This window comes from Coffea arabica, chromosome 2c (assembly GCF_036785885.1).
Source record: "Coffea arabica cultivar ET-39 chromosome 2c, Coffea Arabica ET-39 HiFi, whole genome shotgun sequence".
In the NCBI taxonomy this organism is placed as follows: Eukaryota; Viridiplantae; Streptophyta; class Magnoliopsida; order Gentianales; family Rubiaceae; genus Coffea; species Coffea arabica.
In genome coordinates this window covers 72,237,891-72,252,122 of record NC_092312.1, presented here as the reverse complement: position 1 = coordinate 72,252,122, position 14,232 = coordinate 72,237,891, and the positions used below count along the sequence as shown (strand labels likewise).

The following is a 14,232-nucleotide window of genomic DNA, read 5'->3' as shown; positions in this document are numbered from 1 at the left end:
TACTTTATAAAGCAATAAGATATTTAGTACAAGGGTAAGGAAAGTTATCAAGTTTTCAATACCAAAATTTTATTATTTGGTAAGCAATTGTCTATCAAATTATGATAAATTACTTTTAATAATACTTTATTGAAAATACATATTTTTTCTAAATTAGGGAAGAAACTATCATCATAATGATTTTAAAGTTAGTGAATTTTTTGATTGGTAAAACTGTCACAGTTTGATAGTAGTTTTGAGTCTTTTTTTGAGTTAGTGTCATTAAAAGTTCTTTAAAAAGGTCATTAATTTTAATATTTAGGATCAGTGTTTATGTTTCTATAATTTTAATAAAAAAATATAAAAATAAGGAATAAAAAAAGAGAAAGAAAAGAAAAAATAATTATAAATCCCATTTTTCGTATATGCATATTCAGTAAGGAAGTTTTATTAAAATATTAAAATTAATACTGCCGTTTTAGATGGATGACTTGGTAAGTGTAAATTTTAAAATCTTAAAGAAACTAATTGGAATTATAGAAACCTCAGGGAGGTTTCTGAAATTATCCCTTAATAATTCCTCAAAATTCACGCGCCTTCTTTCACTCTCTCCCCCTCCTCGTTTTGTAAGTTTTTTTTTGCTTTTCTGCTTTATGTACTTTTGTATACACTACTGTTCTCTCCCGTGCTTGCTACTCACCGTTCTTGTTCAAAGTTCAAAACTTTCTGCAAATTATAGCAGTTTCTGTGGGAGTTTTTACTCCCCATATCTGGTTTCACAAGCAAGGTGTGTTATTATCCTTTCTTGGGCTGACATTTTTCCTCCATTTTGGTGTTCTGTTTCAGTCTAACAAAAAATTCCTTATGTTTCTTTTTTTTCTGGGCTCATTGATTTTGCTCTTTCTTTTCCTTTTTTTTTTGGTTTTTTGGGTTGCTCCTTTTGGACGTCTAGTACTAATTTGTGATGTGGGTTTTTCTCATTTTTGTGTAATTTTTTCTGGGTTTTTCTTTTATTTATGTAATTTCTTTGGTACAAACTGGTGCATGTTTGTCTCTCGACTTCTTGTATGATCACCCCTTTGTTCTTACCTACAATGGGCTTTAATTATTTCCCATTTAAGCTGGAAAATCTTAGTCCTGTTTAAGTTTCTTGTGTGTCATGTTGTTTTTTGGGTCTCTCTAAAGTTGAAAGTTACCTTTTTGGTCTATTCATTCCTCTATTATTTTCATATTTTGCCAGTGTATTTTCTCCCCATCTTTCCTCGCTGTATTATTGTTTGATTGTTTTTCTGCAAAGCTACATTATGGGTTTTGTTCAACTTCTTTCACTTCCTCTTTTTGTAGCTCATTGAGTTTGTTGTTTTGCTCACTTTTTTTTTCGGTTGAGGTCTAGTGCTACTTTGATGTGGTGGATTTTTCTTATCCTTGGGCAATTTTTCTGGTTTACTTTTCTACGCTGGTGCACGAATGCGTTGGTTATTCCCTTATTTTAACTTGCCATTGGCTTTTTCTTTCGTATTGTAGCCGGAAAATGGTGCTGCTACTAATTAATTTCCGTTTTTGTCAAATTTCTCATTCTCGTGTGCAAAAGTTCACTTTTTTTTTGGTTCTTCTCTTCCTCTGCTCTGTCACATTTGGTCGTTGTAAGTCTTTTCGCTGTTCTTCTCTTAATTTATTCTTGTTTGGTTAATTTTGCCCCTAAGCTGCATTGTTGTTTAGTTGAGCTTCTTGTAGTTCTGTTATTTATTTATTTATATATTTTGTTAAATCATGCACATCTGATGCAAACTTCAAGCTGTATACTCGAACACTTAGGCTGATCTGGTGGTTTAATGTTTATTTTAGGAAAATGGGGTTCATTTCCCGAAAGGTTTTCCCAGCATGTGGGAATATGTGTGTATGCTGTCCTGCTTTGAGGTCAAGATCAAGACAACCTGTTAAGCGATACAAGAAACTGCTAGCTGACATCTTTCCCAAGTCCCCTGTAAGTTTTATATTTTGCTAGAATTTGGTTTGGATTTCTGTTCTGAGCACTATGATATGATGGAAAAAGCTACTTTTTGTACTCTACATGTGGAAACTTGAATAGCAAATATTATCAATTATTGCTCGTCCATTATGTTCATGGTTTATAAGTTGCAACTCAATTTTTAGGAGTTTTTTTTTTTTGGCCGGTGTGGTAGATAGATGATTGGAGGCTTGGAGCGCTTGTGAACTTTTTCCTGCAGAAAAGTTGAAATATGTTGTCAACTGAGAATGTGTTTTAATTTTACATACTTAAGTTAATGGCGTACTTTGATTTCTGCTGAGTTGGTAACTAACTGAATTGAACATTTGGTATTACTCAAGGAGAGGGCAAGTTCCCTTTTGCCATTCTCCTTTTAACATTCACATGTTGTACAAGCCAGCTGGGATAGATAATAGCCAAGAATTACTGATGTTTACACTTCTTTGTGCAGGATAGCCCTTCCAACGAGAGGAAAGTTGTTAAATTATGTGAATATGCGGCAAAAAACCCTTTCAGAATCCCTAAGGTACTTAATTTTCCTATATGCTATACGTGTATATGGATGGATTCTGGAAGTGATGAAAGTTTCCTGTTTCCAATAGATATGCTGACTGTAATTAAGAAATACTACTGTAAAACTGATGAAGATAATTAGCATCTAAAATATATCATGGACTCTGTAATAAGACAGATTCTACAAAAAACTATAGAAGAAAGATGGATTTTGCCATATAAACATATTCAGTTTTTCTAACTTGTTATTGACATTCTAATTTCCATCAGATAACCAAGTATCTTGAAGATAGGTGCTACAAAGAACTAAGAAGCCAGAATATCAAATTTGTTGAGATCGTTGTTGAGGCTTATAATAAGTTGCTCAGCATTTGTAAGGACCAAATGTGAGTTGCTATACTGATAGTTCTTTGCATATTTTATCTCTTGTTCCTCTGCATGTTAGCGATTTTATGAACATACCTTGGCATGAAATAAATCTCTTTTAGTGTTTGCTGCCATTATTTTAAGGGACCAGGTCTGGGACCTTTAGCTCTTTTTTTTTTTTGGCTTTAAAGTGCTAACTTGGAATTTAAGAATGGCTAAGCTCTTATACATTTTTGTCTCTGCCTTAAAGATTCTTGTCTTCTCTTAGAAGTGAAGTTCCAGAAGATTTGCAGTCAAAAAGGGAGAAAAAAACTTTAACATTTTTTAACTTTCAGGGCATATTTTGCTATCAACCTATTGAGCCTAGTGGTTGAACTACTTGATGAGTCGAAGCAAGATGCTGTCAGGATAATTGGATGCCAGATGCTAACTCAGTTTATTTACAGTCAGGTGAATTTTGTGCTTGAGCTATATTGCAAATACTGTGTGTTTGGATAGCACAAATATGTCAAATAATATTTCACTTGCATCATAAATACATTTCTCAACTCACCTTTTTATATTTTCAATTACCTTTTTATCTCACATACATCACATCACAAAAAGTGCTACAGTAATTATTCCAAATAATATTTCAAATAATACCCTATCCAAACAAATCCACGTGTGATGGAGGGGGGGCAAAATATTTTGACTTGTTAGACAAAACTATTCTCGTGCCATTGGATCCTTGCTAGCTTATCAAGAAGTCCTCGGTCAATCTATGTTGCTAGATTTGTTTTTCCAAAACAATTGCAAATCATATGTAATTGTTGTTTATAGTTGGGCAATAGCTTTATTCCAACATTTATATTGAGAGTTGTTTCATACAGCTTTACTGTGATGACAATTTTTCTTGCTCCATCTCGATCAAATTTAAATGCTTTAAATGCTCCACCCAGTACATCACATGGTTTCATTAGCAGATATTAATTTGATTTGCAAAAATTACCATGGCCTGCATTTAGATGCAGTTTATCTGCCAACTATTTTATCATTTATTTTTGGTGGTGCCATTTACGCTATCGTCCATATCCTCACAATGCCTGAACAGGTTGATGGAACTTATTCATACAATTTGGAAAGTTTGGTTCACAAAGTTTCTATCATTGCTCATGAGACTGGAGAAGAACCTCAAAAACACCGCTTGAGAGCGTCAAGTTTGCAGTCTCTCTCTGCCATGGTGATTGGACTTTTTTATTTTTATTGTGCATTTAATTCAAAATTTTCTGGATATTTCTTTCTGTTTCTTTGCAATTCACTCTCAAATCTACTAATGAACTTCGTAATCACTTGGTTTCTGCCTTTCTTGAAGATATATACTTTAACTGGTTTGCTTCTCCTTTGCAGGTATGGTTCATGGGGGAGTTTTCTCATATTTTTGCTGCTTTTGATAAGGTTGGTCTTCTTTTGGCTTGTTATTTGCATCTATTTTGATAGTGCAGTATCTATTTCTCCCCCATGACTTTGTTAATTTTTTCTTTCCTGCTTTTTGATGTATGAAAGAAAGAGACATATTTGGGGAGTAACTTCTTGCAAATGAATACCCCCCCTCCTAAGGAGGAAATTTTGAATGATACAGAATTATGTTGTGCATAGATCCTGGGCTGCCTTATCTAGACATAATGGCTTGTATGTAACCTTTAAGACTCGCAATTGCCAATTCTGACTTTTAAATGGGGAGGAGGTTGCATTTTTTCAAATTCTTGATGTCATCATGGAGAGTTATCGTGCTATAAAAATGTAGGGCCTGTTTGGAACTTGAGTTTTTTGGGAGTTTGTCTAAAACATTACTGTAGTGCACTGTAGAAGTTTTTGAAAAAATTTTGTAGAAGTTTTTGTAAGTAGAAAAATTTTGTAGAAGTTTTGTAAGGTGAAATTTTTTTTCCTTTTCTTTTTTTTTTCCTTTTCTCTTTCTCTTTCTTTTTCTTTTTCTTTTTCTTTCTTTCCTTTTTCTTTTCTTTCTTCTTCTTCTTCCCCGTTACCTCCTCCACCTCCCGCCACCCCTCTCCTCCCTTTCCCCTTCTCCTCCTCTCCCCCCGCCACCCCATCTGCCCCGCCTTCTCCCTCAACCCTGCCACCCCCTCCCCCTTCCCCCTCAGCCCGGCCACCCCCTCCCCCCGCCTTCTCCCTCAGCCCCACCACCCGCCTCCCCCTTCCCCCTCTGCCCCGCCTTTCCCCTCTGCCTCGCCACCCCTCAGCCCGACCACCCCCTTCCCCCGCCTTCTCCCTCAGCCCCGCAATCTGCAGCAGATTTTTTTTTTTTTTTTGTGCATTTTCTCTCCCCATCTCCTACCCGCCACCCTCTCCTCCCCTCTGCCCTTCCCCCTCCCTCTTCCCTCGCCCGACAGTCAATGCCCAGCAATCAAGACGCAATCAATGCCCAGCAGAAAATTTTTTTTTCCGCATTTTCTCTCCCCCATCTCCTACCCGCCACCCCTCTCCTCCCTTTCCCCCTCTTCTCCCCTTTGCCCTTCCCCCTCCCTCTTCCCTCACCTGGCAGTCAAGGCGCAGTCAATGCCCAACAGAAACTTTTTTTTTTTGCAATTTTTAGCCTTCCCATCTCCCCCCCTCCCCCTCCCCGCAATCTGGTGCAAATGGGTGGTGGGGGAGGAGTGGGGGAAAGGCGTTCTGCATATTCCATGGTAAAGGGGAAGGATGGCGGGGAGGATGAGGGGGAGAGGGAGAAAGGCAAAAAAAAAAAAAGACCCCGACGCCAGAGGTGGTGGTTGGCGACGGAAGTGGTGGTGGGTTGGGATGGGGGAGGAAGAAAAAGAAAAAGATAAGGGTTGTGTTTTTTTTTTTTTTTTTTTTGTAAATTTTTGGTATTTTAAAGTGTGTAGGTTAAAAACTTTAATAAGTTTTTGGGATTCCTGTAGCAAAAGTTGTTAAAAAACTAGTAGCATACAAACTTGTGAAAAAACTGAGCTTCCAAACAAGCCCGTAGTTGCTTAATTACTTCTTGAGCTTTCTATGGTTGAAAGATGCAAAAATAACTGGGAAATGAAAATGCATTAGAAGTGACAGTGGATGACTTCCATTACAAAATAAATGGTTAATGTTAACAGTCAAATGGCTAGAGATTGTTTCATTCTTAACTGGTTCAGTACATTGTCAAACTATTACAAATCTGTATGTTCTAATTGTCAGCACTGTGCCTCTTATGGCAAGTGAAGGTTTGCCTCTTATGCAAATATTCGTTTGAGAGGGGGTAATTTTCTTGGGAATAAACACATGTAAGCTTCAATTTTTCTTTCGCTTTCTTTCTTTTGCTGTGGGAGGTGGTTGAAACATTTGGTAATCTAATGCTGATATGTTTACAACTGATGAATTGATAGCAATTTAGAGACTTTTTTAGCAGGAATTCTATTTCTCTGCATCTGTTTGCTATTGATTCAATGAGAAGACCTTGCATCTGATCAGTCACTCCAATTCTCTCAAGTCTTATCTGAAAATTTACTGTTTAAGTTGTTGCATATGCCATCAACTTGCCTTTTTGGTGTTGCTGGTGTTAATTTTCACTTTGATCAATATGTATCTGAAGTGCTTATCTGCTCTCATTTGTTTAGTTCACTATGAGAAATCTCTCATGAGGATCAATTCATGAAGATTTGAATTGGAACCATGGGATAGTGGTCCTTTTTTAGGACGATAAGGGAGAGAATTTGTCACATGAGCAAGTTAAGATTGCATGTCAATGGCTAAAAAGAACCTGTGTTAGCCATCTTTACCTACAGGAGATAAGGGATATCTCCTGTTTGGGGTAGCTATTTATTAAAATAACATGGAATATAAGTCCTGCAAAAGAAAAAAGGGCCCGTTGATATGCTTGTTGAATTCAGTCTCGTCAATTATCTAAATGCCTTGATATAGGAATTTTCCATTGTTTCACCGTTTATTAGAAGCTTATCTTAAGAAGTACATATTAGTACTGAAGCTTCTGTATTGCTTTTTCAGATTGTTCATGCTACACTAGTAAATTATGACCCCGATAGACACAATGAAAATGATGAAGATGGAGGTGAAGCACATCATAATTGGGTTGATGAAGTAATTAGATGTGAAGGAAGGGGTGTTGGTGAATTTAGCCCTAGTAGTATCAACATCAGACCTCGACCAGACTGGAAAGATCCTTCTCAATTAGTCAGGTCAGTTTGTTGTAGGAGAATTCAATTAGCGAGGTCAGTTTGTTGAAAATAATGGGTGGAACTCTATGGATTTTGTGGATTGCAGAGAAGAGGTTGAGAAACCAAATATTTGGGCTCAGATATGTGTACAGAGGATGATGGAGCTGGCGAAGGAAAGTACGACAATTCGCCGTGTATTAGATCCAATGTTTGTCTACTTTGACAGTGGAAGACACTGGGTTCCACCCCATGGGTTGGCGTTGGTAGTTCTGTCTGATATGTGCTACTTTATGGAAAGTTCAGGTGAGCCACCCTTCTACTGGATTGATGTGGTTGGTTTTTGCTCAAGCTATTTGTCTCTTTAGGTCTTCTAATACATTGCACTGAGGAATTTCTGTCTTTTTCTTTTCCTCTCCTGCTTATCATCAGATTCTATTGATGTCCTATGACATTACTTTGTGAAAAAATGAACATAGTTTGTCTTATCTTGCTCTGGTCAAGTCTGAGCAATTTCCAACCAGGCATCTTTTCATTGTTGTGCTGTTAGTGCATGAATCATTATTTTTCCTCTGTGATGATTTTATTTCGTTCGGTCCTATTGCTTCAGAATTTTTGTCGTTCTGTTCATGTGGCTGCTTGTGGTATTGGTTTAAATTGTACAACTAGTGGTAGTCATCTAGATGGTTCCTTATTCTACATAAATAGGTGAATTAGAAGATATATTTGCTAGGAATATTACGTAAACCATTCAAGGATTGGAATGTAATTGAAAGTAGCAGTGTGCGTACTTGTTTTCAAGGAAAAGAACAAACTCAGAACAGAATAAGTTTAACCTATTCCAACCTTTACTTTTTCTTGTTAGTTAGTTAAAAAGTTTTGGTTTAGATAATTGAACTTATTTAACTTGCTTCATGAAGGAAAATATGTGTTGTTTAATGTTTTCATCTCATTTCTTTTTCATCTCTGTATTTGAACTTTGATCAACCTAAACTTTTCTTTTTATCGGTTTCAGGGAATCAGGTTGTGATTTTAGCTAGTGTGGTTCGCCATCTTGACCACAAGAATATTGTGCATGATCCCCAAATTAAATCTTTTGTGGTCCAAACAGCTACTGCTTTGGCTCAACAGATTAGAAGTGGAACTGTGCTTTTAGATGTTGGATTTGTTAGTGACATTTGCAGGCACTTGCGCAAATGCCTACAGGCAACATTTGAATCAGATGGGGAGAAGGAAGTGGATATGAATCTCACACTTCAAACTTCCATTGAAGATCTCTTGCTGGAAACTGCTAAAGGGGTAAGCACCAACACCTTCAGCAGACATCCTTGCTTTTATAGATCTGCGATTAGTGAAATTGTAGTTCACTTGTAGGTAAAAACGTTATTCCTGCCTGAAATCTATTTTTTGTTCTTGTAGATTAGTGATGGCCGACCACTATATGATATTATGGCCATGTCAATGGAGACACTTTCAACTGTTAAAGTTATTGCCAGGGCCACCATTGGATCATTAGTCATTCTAGCTCACATGATCTCATTAGCAGCAGTCTCTTCCCATGTGCAGCAGGTTTGGTGCTTTAATTGGGTAATGCAATCTTTGTAGTAATGTTTTGCATGCATACCATTTTCGGGGTAAAGAAGGGTGGGTGGAAGACTTGTCAGCTGTTTTCCAGTTTAATATTATTTTAGTTCCAGGTTAGCCTTTCATTCTACTGTTTGAACCAGCTCTTAATCACATAGATGCATGATATCCTACTAAAAGCATTGAAAACAAATCTGCACTGACTTATATCTCAGCATGAGGTTCAATATCTAATCTAGTGTGATTCCGTCTCATCTGTCATCTTTGCTTGCTAAACCATCAATTCTTATTCTACTTTCCTTGATTCTGCATCCTCATATTAACTTATAGATGTTATATAGTATTAATGGAAGATGTTATCTCAGAAACCCTGCAGAAAGCTGAGTTTAACAACTTGAACATTCAAATTAAGAGTTATTTTAGGATTTTCTTTGAGGGAAGGCCACATTACAGTTTAAATACTTTGCAGGGATTCCCAGATATGCTTCTAGTTCAACTTTTGAAGGTGATGTTGCATCCTGATGTTAAAGTACGTGTTGGAGGCCACCACGTACTCTCAATTCTTCTCATTCCGAGTTCTAACCTAACAAGAAAGGATGTTTCTGTTTACACAAAAAGATGGCATTCGAATAGTTCCTCTACATTTGACTCAGTTGCAGCTTTACTTGAGAAGCTCAGGAGGGGAAAAGATGGAACTAAGCTAAAAAATGGATATAGCATTCAAGATGATTCCAAGGAAAGAGATGTTGAAGAAGAACTTCATCAGGGGTGGGCTCGCAGAAACTCTCCCAATTTTAACAAAATAAGTTATATTATTGACAAGACTCCTGGATCAGCGAGCTTGATTGAGGCTGTAAGAAATTTCTCTTCCCAACTTGATTCCTTGTGCATTTTTTGGAAACTTGTCTTTGCTATTTATCTTTGACATGCGTGATCGGCATGTTCGTGCATGCAGGAACCATCTGTTATGAAGTTTAATAAGGACCAAATTACCCAGGTGCTAACTGCCTTGTGGATACAAGCCAATCTTTCTGATAATCTACCAGCAAATATTGAAGCTATAGCTCATTCTTTCTTCTTAACACTAATTACTTCACGCTTGAAGGTGAGGATTCAGATCATTTATCATGTTTTAAATATACTTGCAGTGTTTCATTTTCCTATTAGATTTGTGTATCAAACTTTGAGTCTTGGCATCCATCATACCTGACCTTTTCTTTTGTAGGCCGACGGGGTGGGTTGAGGTAAATAGATAATGATTTGTATGCTTACTAAAATGTGCAACTTCCAGTTATGTATTTGTGCCACGTGTAATGTGTGTGTGTGTGTGTATGCCCCTTCAATTGCATGAGGTCTAATGATCTTTTGTTGTTGCAGAGCCCCCGTGGCAACTTGATCATACGCTTCTTTCACTTCCCTCTTTCACTTTTGAAGATGTCCTTGGACTCTAACAATGGTATGTAAAATATCTTTTTGAATAAAGTGTACTTGTCTAGTAGGGTATTGTATCATTAACAACTTCTTTACCCTTCACAGGGACCTTTTCTCCTGCATACCGGAGATCGCTTATTGTGTTATCGACTGCAATGCTCATGTTTACAGCTAAGATATATCATATTGCTGATTTGATTAATCTTATCAAGACTTCAGTCGATTTTGATGTGAGTGCTTATAAGCCGTATCCCTACTTGATTATGTTGATATCACAACTTGCGATAAAATTACTGATTTATGGTTGTTATAACTTGTCATGGTTACGTAATTTGAATGATACTAGACTCATATACGTTCTTTTATTTCACGATTAGATGATGCTATAGCATTTGCTAAGGAATGTGAGGTGGTATAAGTACAATATACGAGTGGTTTTGGGCACTATACTCTTCATTGTAGATCTGAAATTGCCTCTTGATTTGGCAATGTGGACACTTTGACACATTTTCTGAATTTCAACTGTTTCTGTTGTCAACACTAAATGGTCAATTAACTAGTCTTTAAGTGTTACATTTCTCCAGAACTAGCTTTGTCTACCTCTCTATATCTTACCATGCATTGATGTTTGCTTAACTTTCCAGTCTGGGTAGTTCTTTGTATGGTATGGGACTTTTGTAGTGTTCTTTCTGATGGGCTTACATATTGTTTTTTGGTCAGGTTGATCCATATGTTGGCATTAATGATGATATCCAAGTATATGTTAGACCACAAGCAGATGTTAGAGAATATGGTTCTCCTGGTGACAACCAGGAAGCTGCAGCTTTACTCTCTCAATTACATGGCAAGATTAAACAATCTGAGAAAGCTATATTAGATCTTTTGGTTGCAAGTTTATCTACCATTACTGGGGTATGAGCTTGTTGAAAAAGTTTGGACTTTCGTTCTCTATCTCAAAATACTATTGTTTCATGCTTCAAGGCCAGGCTTTCTATGCTTTTGCATGAAATGAATGCAGGCAGGTAGGAAATGCTTGACTTACATTGTTATTGACTGTTTGTTCATTAGCTTGAGGAAGAGGATCTGATTAATCAGCTGTCAGAAGCATTCACACCAGATGATGTGCTGATGTTTGGCCCACTTGACTTTGATCATGTGCATGGAGTACCCTTCTCCAAGGAATCTCCATCATTTGATGGTGTAAGTTCCTTTAAGTTTATTATGTTGCTTCCAGTGAAGCAGGAAGAAGGCACAACTTTTGCTTCTTCCTTCTCAAGTTGGAAACGGTGTGTTAAAAAAGGCTGAATAAGATCTTTGACCTAACTTATTTTAGGAGTGAACTTTTATGGAGACCTTTGTCTATAATTACCATCTTTGTGAATGTTTTTGCTAATAATGAAGCAGGAGCTGCCATTGATTATACTTCTTGCTGCAGGAGTTTCCTGCAAATGTGCTTAGTGAGGATGACATCATCAGTGAATCTTCAGTTGTTGACATCTCGCGCTTCATCAAAACGCCTATGTCACCATGCCCTTCCATGTCACATGTTGTCAGCATTGGGCAACTTCTGGAATCAGTAATCTTCCTCTCTCTGGGTGTATGATGCAGACGCATGCACATGCTTCGGTCTTTGGTCGCACTTTCAAAAGTTAAATTGCGACATAATATTAATAGACAGCATAAGGGCCAAGAAATATACAAAATTGTTTGTGTTGGTTATAATTTCTCAAGGCTTATGTTGAATGATACATGAATTACTGCATACTGAGCACAGACACAAGAAATACAAAAATGAACTAAAATTGAACCGAAAGACTGCAGAGTTCCAAACCTTTAGATATTGCCTTTGTTCAGACTCAAAAGGCTTAAGATGTTTCTGAAGTCTAGAGGCAATTAGTTGTCTAGTTCTTTTTAGATTCTTATGAGAAACAGCGAGTGAATGAACAAACAATAGATTTCTTGGCCTTTTTGGATGAGTTCACATTTAGCTAAATCTCATTTGAGCTTTGGCTGCAATAGTGTGAAACTGAATGAGATGAGGTGTGAGTTTGCACAGACTTGTGTTTGATAGTTGGGTCAGACCAAGAATCCTTAGCTGGCTGTGTAGGGCTGTCCTTGTCCTGATACCTACATTTTGTGGACTCAAAGCATGAGCTGATGGTATGAAATTAGATTACTCAAATTCTCATTGTTATGTTGTATTAAAAAGAAACTGAGATTTTTGTGATTTGTACAATTTTGAACCAAAAAAAACAAATAGATAGTGTATTTTAGGGTCAGGATTTGTTTCACAAAACTATGGATCTTTTGAACTGAATATGTACTCGTTAAAGGCTGATATGGTGGTTTTTCTAGGATTACTTGTCAGTTACAATATCTGGTACAGATGGGGTGTAGTAAGGAGAAAAGGATGCAGAACTTTATTATTAAAAGGGGTTAATATTAAAAGGCATGGGTTAATATTAAAAGGGGTTAATATTATTTGTCTACAAAGGCATGGGTTAACATTAAAGGGGGGTGAAACAAACTACCAATTCGTAGAAAGATTAACATTATTATTTTACTGATACTTGTGCACTAAGTTAATTAAACTTGTGACTGAAACTATCATCAATGACTTGGCCTAACAGTTCATCCAACTTTCTTGAAAAATCATACAGAACTTTATATGAATTGCATCATGGTTCTTCAAAAACACACGCACACACAACACCTGAGGATGGTAGGGGGTATGGCATGTGCCACTACAGGCTTATTGTAGCCTTGAATTGCTCCCTAGTCTTATGTTTCATGAACAATAGAATTGTCTATGATGCTCATTATCTGATACACAGGCTGTAGTTATGGTTTCATAGGTTTATGTGTTTTACCATGTTCTTCTTTGTCTACAAATCTGACACTGTGTCTTCAGGCACTTGAGGTTGCTGGTCAGGTTGCTGGAACATCTGTCTCAACTTCTCCGCTTCCCTATCATACCATGGCTAGTCAGTGTGAAGCTCTTGGTTCAGATGCTAGAAAGAAGCTTTCAAACTGGTTGACTAATGATGGTCACTTTGTGAAGACAGACACCACGTTTCCACCAAATCCTGGATATTATGGCTTGTCAGCAATCAGGAAGGTGAGTGAATATACTAATTGTCAGCTAGAAACTGTACATTGAGATTCCTGGAGCTTCATGTGCATGCTGTTGATCAGACCAACATTTTACCCGGGAGATTAAACCAAAGAGCTCTTGCTTTGATACTTGAATTTCTAGTCTTGAGCTAAGAATTTCTAAGCTCAATTAGCTATTGCGATAATTGTTGTGACCTTGGAACTTCTATATTTGCAGGTAAGCAGTGAAGACGGGCCAGTTTCTGGTTTGGAGATGCCAAAGGAGTCATGGTTGGCTCTTAGGTTGCCTCCTGCAAGTCCTTTTGATAACTTCCTCCGAGCGGCTCGTGGTTAGAGAGAGGCCTGGTTCAGCTTATGTATCGTCTAACTTTGTGCTAGAGTGACTGTAAATTCGTAGGTAATGTTTATGAGGTTAGCCTTGTCAAGCCTAGAACATTTGCAGTGTTTGCACCTCGAGATGATGTGTAATTAGTTCGCTAGTTGCCTAGCTTTATGCCATTCGCAGCATTGGCTTTCGCATTGACACCAACAGTTTGCAGTGCAGACTAAATTATGTAACCCCTATGGGCTTGTAAAGCGCACAAGACAAAACCCTGTGTGTTTGTGTGTGAAAATGCGACCGAGTTTCTTATCTGCAGTCTGCGTGGGCGAAATGCTTTCTGATGGAGAGAAAATATATATGCAGAACTGATTTTCTTGGAAGGTTTTCTATCAGTTAGTTAATATTGTCCCAACCTTTAAAAAAAAATGAACGAAAATTGAAATGCCAGCAGCCATAAAGAGGGCAAGAGCAGTTTCGTCCCTGTGCATGGTAATACGTAGCTGTTGTTCAGGGTTCATGAAACCTGAGACGGCACTACAGAAGAAACCAAACTGAGTCGTTAACAAAACTAAGTTGATCCATAAAATGAAGCATAATCTCTTAACTATAACGTGTGAAATCATAATAGAATCATGGGTAACCTGACAATCTTGATCCATAAAATGCATCATGGTACTTAAAAGTCCCACGTACAAGTTACAAAATTTTTTTTTTTCCGGAAAATCATATTCATGGACCCTAATGAATTACAG

General features: G+C 37.3%; 1 protein-coding gene across 1 annotated transcript; it reads left to right on the top strand.

The window, feature by feature from the left end:
• Nucleotides 1-593: 593 nt before the first annotated feature.
• Nucleotides 594-13,795, top strand: LOC113727796 (protein SEMI-ROLLED LEAF 2-like). The gene is made up of 20 exons (XM_027252148.2): nucleotides 594-766; nucleotides 1,825-1,963; nucleotides 2,439-2,513; nucleotides 2,771-2,886; nucleotides 3,202-3,316; nucleotides 3,960-4,088; nucleotides 4,256-4,303; nucleotides 6,863-7,053; nucleotides 7,139-7,335; nucleotides 8,045-8,328; nucleotides 8,449-8,598; nucleotides 9,083-9,466; nucleotides 9,569-9,718; nucleotides 9,991-10,069; nucleotides 10,150-10,274; nucleotides 10,765-10,956; nucleotides 11,113-11,244; nucleotides 11,480-11,620; nucleotides 12,956-13,162; nucleotides 13,376-13,795. The coding sequence occupies exons 1-20, from the start codon at nucleotides 633-635 to the stop codon at nucleotides 13,490-13,492; spliced, it is 3,105 nt and encodes a 1,034-aa protein (XP_027107949.1). The 5' UTR covers nucleotides 594-632; the 3' UTR covers nucleotides 13,493-13,795.
• The last annotated feature ends 437 nt before the right edge of the window (nucleotides 13,796-14,232 follow it).

Coding starts and splice junctions, on each gene's coding strand:
- LOC113727796 (XM_027252148.2), top strand. CDS start 633: ATGTACTTTTGTATACACTACTGTTCTCTCCCGTGCTTGCTACTCACC. Junction 767..1,824: donor TATCTGGTTTCACAAGCAAG/GTGTGTTATTAT, acceptor TGTTTATTTTAG/GAAAATGGGGTTCATTTCCC. Junction 3,317..3,959: donor CTCAGTTTATTTACAGTCAG/GTGAATTTTGTG, acceptor ATGCCTGAACAG/GTTGATGGAACTTATTCATA.